The sequence below is a fragment of the Ictidomys tridecemlineatus genome, chromosome 8, assembly GCF_052094955.1.
Source record: "Ictidomys tridecemlineatus isolate mIctTri1 chromosome 8, mIctTri1.hap1, whole genome shotgun sequence".
Classification (NCBI taxonomy): domain Eukaryota; kingdom Metazoa; phylum Chordata; class Mammalia; order Rodentia; family Sciuridae; genus Ictidomys; species Ictidomys tridecemlineatus.
In genome coordinates, this window is record NC_135484.1 from 12,416,239 (window position 1) to 12,422,238 (window position 6,000).

The window sequence follows — 6,000 nt, forward strand, 5'->3', positions numbered from 1 at the left end:
TCCTCCTTCTGCCCCTTCTCTTTTTAACTCATGGGAGAACATTCAAATGTTTGCTTTCATGTATTAGTTGTATTCTGAATTTTGCATCTTAAATTGATGCAGAGAGAGTTAGTGGGCTTCACCAGATCAAATTAAATGGAACTTTGTAAACCAGTTTTTCTTAGGTCAGTTGAAACGTTTTCAGGAGAATTGGTAACCAAGAATGTTTGCTCATTGGTTTTTATATTTGTTCTGTTTGATATCCAGCTTCTACCATTAACTTGATCAAACTAGAACTACTTGGGGTAAATACTAAAATTATGTTTAGTAACTTTGGTGTTCACTACACTACCAATTATAAAGTTATAAGAATGTATAAAAAGATAATTTGTGAAAAACAGATATATAATACAAATACGCATATAAACAATTACCACCAAGTTCACAATAGTGGCAGTCTCATGGGAGGGAGGGTAATGAAAGCAAAGATTTCAACTGCTCTCTCTCTCTCTCTCTCTCTCTCTAATTGTTATAATATAACAATTATATATATAGAGAGAGATTAAATAATTGTTGACAGTTTGTATAATAATATATGTGTAATATAATTAGTAATATTAATTTATATAATCATAACACTATACATACAATTTATACCTAAATTATTAAAATATATTTATATATTTGCTGCTGGGATTGAACTCAGAGCCTTGGGCATACTAAGCTAATATATAATTTTCAGTACAGGAGAGTCATTATATAATTAAACACTGTTTTATGTTCAAAACATTTCAAAAATATAAGGTAGTTTTTTTAAGGAAGAAAATAATTGAGAGAGCAAGAAGAATTTAGAAAACTTAATTATGCAAATGACAAAGTTAGTTTCCAACTCAGGAAAATAAAAGCAACTCAATGTATTTAGGAGACTTCCAGGAAGAGGGTGAGGTGTTCCCTACAGAATTAATATCCTCCATGGAAAATAGCAAAGTTAAAAGTGTAATAGATATCAGAAGCTTTCCATTGATGAATGAAAGATATGCAATTAAGTTGGCATATTTTGATATTAACCATTATGTCAAAATTAGAATTTTATTTAGGAGTTTTTAAAAATTCATTTTATAATCCATCTTCTAATTAAGATTTTTTTTTGGTCTGCAAAGTGAAAGAGAATATCATCAATATTTGAATTTTTAAATAAGTAATCATCTTTTTATTTTATGAAATTCACTAGTGAACGTATTCAATGACATACATTTAAATTAACTCAAATATACATGTACATGCATGTGTGCACATACATCCTTAAATCAAATGAAATATTATTATTCCTATGTTCTTGGCTGTTTTGATATGAATTAAGTCTAAAATATTATGCTTTTGTTCTAAAAAGTTGTGACTGATACTTTGGTAATTTAAACCTGAGCCAAATATTTAGTACATGGATCAATAATAAAATCATAAGATTTTTTTTGAAATTAGAAATACATTTTAGGAAAGGAAAATAGCAATGATATTTTTTCATAGGTTTAAATTATATTTTCAGATGTCTATTCATATTGAGAATTTAATCAAGTTAAGAATCTATCTGAAAGATAAGGCAATATCATTTGATAATCCTTTCCCCCTCTCCAAACCTAGGATTTTCTATTCTCTGTACCCCCAGCTCATTTTGTCATGTCTTGTTGAAATTTTACAAAAGAATAGTTTCCATAGTCCATAGGAATCTAAAACTTTCTAGTCCTCCATTATCTACAGATGTCTGCACACAACAATTTCAAAGGTACTTTGCTAAGTCTCTTTGAAAAGAAAATCTCACTAACCCATCTGGAATTCTATTAGTTTTTATAATTATGGTTAATTCGATAGTTCTTATAATATCTTCAGTAAGTAAAATATCTCTATTGGCTATAACTTTGTGTATTATTTTGATATTTTTTTATTAAGATTCTTGTCAGTAATGCCATCCCATTTAAAACAAATGCTAATTTTCACAGTATTTTCATCTTTACATTTTCCCAAATCTTTGTGCCATTTTTAAATAATATTATCCTGCAAGCGTTTTTTTTTTTTTTTTTCTCTTTAAACCCCAATATACTTTCAGGGGATGGATACTTGTAGGACTTCTTTCATTTAACATCTGGATTTTAAGTCTTTAGATCACAGGACAATATGCCTTTCCCTCTCTTACATTACTTAGAACAGCACTATGTAAAAGTCCTTTTAAGTTTTCGAAGCATTTAATAATACTGTTGATGAAGGTGGGATGGTGGTGATGGTGGTGATGGTGATGATGTTAGGAAACCCAGAACACAGAGGCCTGACCACATTTGTAGTACCTGCAGTACCTGTTTCCACAGTCTTCTTAGTCTCATGATTCATTCCATATACCAAGTTATTCTTATAAATACTACCTAAATTTGGCCTCAAAACTGTACTTAATCAACCAATATTATTTGTTAAATGTTAGGGAGTCAAAAAAAATGAGCACTTCTCCTTAATACTTCAAAAGAGAGAAATATTTCCATCCTTTAGCAGGGCTCATAATATCCCTGAGCTGATCATTTTGTAGTTAAAACTCTGTGGCCTAGATACTATGAGTAGAATATCCTCAGCTAACTGGACGAAGACCTCCAGTCCTCAGCCACTTTGTCCATCCCTTCATCTGTCCCTGAACTGCCCATTTTGCTGTTTCACTGTCAAATTCCCAGAGGGTTATCTGACCTCGGAATTAAACACCCAGCCTGCCACAGGTGGGTGTTTGGGTTGATCCTTCAAATAGTACTGCATTTTGTCAGAACTCTCAGTACAGAGAGTAAAGCATAATATCATGTTCCCAGGAGGATGCAATGTCACCATGTCTCTCCCAGTGAACAATAGGTGACAGCTAATGCCTTTAAAGCAAACTCACTCAACCAGCAACCTTAGACACTGGGATGGGACCATACTGCTTACTTCTCAGCTGATTGCTGCTCTATCGGTTCTCTCTTTACAGCAAAACAAAAACTGAAAGGGAGGAAAATGATGAAGGAAAATGCCAAGAAGTAATAACATAAATAAAAGATTTTATTTCGAAAGGCATGATTTTTCAATGCTTTAGAAATTTCTTTCTCATGCTTTTGTTATTCAGGATTGCATATATACATTTGGGGGTTATTTGTTATTCCCACATTATTACTGAAAACTAAACTTACTCTGTCAACCTAATTGTTGAATTAACTCAAATCATGATTTGCTACCATAATCAAATAAGAAAATTATGTTATCTAAGAGACATTTAGCGGCATTGAACTAATGAAACATCTGTTCTTGGACAAATAATTTATACTGTGCCTCAGATTACTCATCTATCATAGATGATCTCTCATCCCTTCTATTTCTGTTAGCTTATGATTCTACAAAGGTCTTTTTTTTCAGGAAAAATGAAAAAGAACATTTTTCTTTTGTAAGACAGGCCTTTAATTATGCTTTTATTGTCATAACTGCAGAATAAAAATTATTTTAGTCTCTGATATGAGTGTTTGTTTTGAATTACAGAAGCTAAATGTTTTCAAAGCTAAATTCTTTGAAAAGAATTTTCTTTTCCTTTTTTTTTTGTATTTTTCTCTCTGTTGTTAGCTTTCCTTTCAATAGATGGTGCTCTTTTCTCAGAGACACTACTGATCTTATTTCCCATTAAAGGATCAGGAAAATTCGCTTTACTCTTTAACAATCATTAATTAAAGAAATCAGACGTAGAAAGAAAGTAGAAAGACTCAATTGCATGCAATTTACAGCACCTTGGGGATAAAAGTGTAATGGGGAGACTGATAAATGATTCAAGAGCCCCATCTAAATCTGCAATATTTGCTGAATAGATGAAGCAAATATTGTAACTAAATATGACAATGCCATGTTCACAATGTACATATAACCCAAAGTGGAAGGAAAAACTCAAATCTGGAGCCATTTTGAAGTGTTAAAATTTTACCTACTTTAACAAAAGTGAATGTGTTAGTATTTTACATTCACATATAGAATTGAATAGACACATCAAATGTCAACACAATCAACATCAATCCAAGTATTGAGAGTCTCAATACTGAGATTGTACACACTTTGCCAAACACACATGGAACATCTGGGCAAATAACATGGACCACTAACTCCTTTGAAATAATTTTATTAGATAAATATACTTTCTTTCTTTTACTCCCCAAAGGACCTTGTACAACTTTCTAATAACAGTCTGTAATGCTGATTTCTGCTGCTTTTAGTCACTTCAACTTATGGAGACATTAAAAAATAGTTTTGTCCTGCAGTTCTTCTGAACCATCTTATGTGTTCCAGATGCAATTTATCATTCCTCTAATAGATCTGCAGCTAGCAACTGCAAACTCATCTAGGCAACACAACTGTCATGTTTGCTACAACAAAGTACAACTACCTACCAAAAAGAAATGCCAGGGAAACTCCCTCTCCCCAGTGTGGCCTCAGGATGCAGAGAGAAGGACATGAAGGAGTCTATGACTGGGGAGAAGGGGTGGGGCTGTAGTACATCCTAAAGTAGCCAGTGTAGGAAAGTTGGCAAGGTGCATCTCTTAAAACAAGTGAGAAAATTCGGCAACTCAATTAGGGAAAAACTCCTCAGAGTTCCACCCCCATTATTCACCAACTTTATTTATCCATAGCTCATGCAGAAGGGCAGACCATACATAGGACACTGTACCAAGAGCCCCCCTTATCTCAGTATAAGAGGGCTTTACCAAAGAGCACCCCCACCCCACTTTTAGGCCTTTAACTGCTCAAAGGAACTTCTCTGCTTTGGGGATTTTGGACTCTTTCTTGATCCAAGGGAGGGAAAAATAGGAAAATAGTTTTGGATCCACAGACAGCATCACTCTGTCCACCGGTGCCCCTGTTAACTCCCCTCTCTCACCCTCCCGCCTTATGGCTCAAGTGTGCCTTTTCCAGTCTGCGCTCAGAGCCTTCCTTACCTGACGATCACGTACATGACCAGGAAGTTTCCGAAGAGCCCCACCACACACACGATGGAGTAGAGGGCCATGATGGTGATGGCCGTGATCATGGAAGGACTGCCGGACGGAGGGCACTGGCCGCCGCTCCCGCCCAGCTCGGTGCGGTTCGGACCGCACGGGTCGGACAGGTTGCCATCAAAGTGGGACAAGTTGACCCAGGAACTGGTGCTCGGTGCTGGGGGACAACTCGACCGCGGGAAGGGATCGCTGCAGTTGCTGGCGTTCGCGGGGACGGCGCTGCTGTCCATGGTGCTGACGGCCTGCCGGGGACCAGGACGCGAGGTAACCCGGAGCTCCCGGACTTTTCGGGTTCCAAGCGCCTCAGCCGCTCTCTCTCGCCGCGGCCACAGCTCCGGCTATTTCTTACAGGGACCAACTCTGGCGGAACCAGAGGGGAGCGTCAGGCAGAAGCGGAAAGCTGCATCTGACATGATCTTCCGCTTGCTGCCCCCTCCCACTTTAGTAGTACACAGAGGCACGTCCCCAACCCCACAGCGACAGGCGCGCGGAGGGAGGGCTGTGGGGGATGCGGAGTCTGGAGAGGAGGGAGAGGAGAGGGGTGGATTTTGCGCAAAGCAATTCAGGGAGTCCAGCTCTTCCCTGGGCACTCTGCTCTGCAAGCACTTCTAACATCTAAGGGGGGCGGTGGCAGAATGCAGGAGGGAGTTGGGGAGACAGGCTGGGGAGAGACACAGAGTTTCTTGGCAGCAGTAAAGCATAAGAAAGGGGGCTGACATCACTCCATTTTCCAGCACCGTTTTCTCTCTCCGTAATCAGACAGGAAAGACACTGTCCCACGCAACCCTAACAGCCCTCACACCCCAAGCCTCAATGTTCTCCCATTTCTATTTCCATTTCCCCTCTTTTTGATATTCTTAATGCATCAATCCCTCACATTTGAAAAAAAGGGAAATGGTGAGTCTTAAATTTCCAACCTTATAGACTTTTCTGAAACAAGAGTAATCTTTTTTTTTTCCTGAAAAAGAAATAAGAAACAAATAAACTT

At 37.4% G+C, this 6,000-nt stretch overlaps 1 protein-coding gene across 2 annotated transcripts in view; it reads right to left on the reverse strand.

The window, feature by feature from the left end:
- Oprm1 (opioid receptor mu 1) overlaps positions 1–5,675 on the reverse strand; it is a 71,243-nt gene extending 65,568 nt beyond the window's left edge. For both annotated transcript variants that reach the window (XR_005733036.2, XM_005321386.4), the window contains exon 1: positions 4,953–5,675. Coding sequence is in view for 1 of the 2 variants with exons in the window: in XM_005321386.4 (XP_005321443.1) it covers positions 4,953–5,242 (290 nt within the window). In the remaining variant the exon portion in view is untranslated. The remainder of the gene's footprint in view (positions 1–4,952) is intronic.
- Positions 5,676–6,000: the final 325 nt, after the last annotated feature.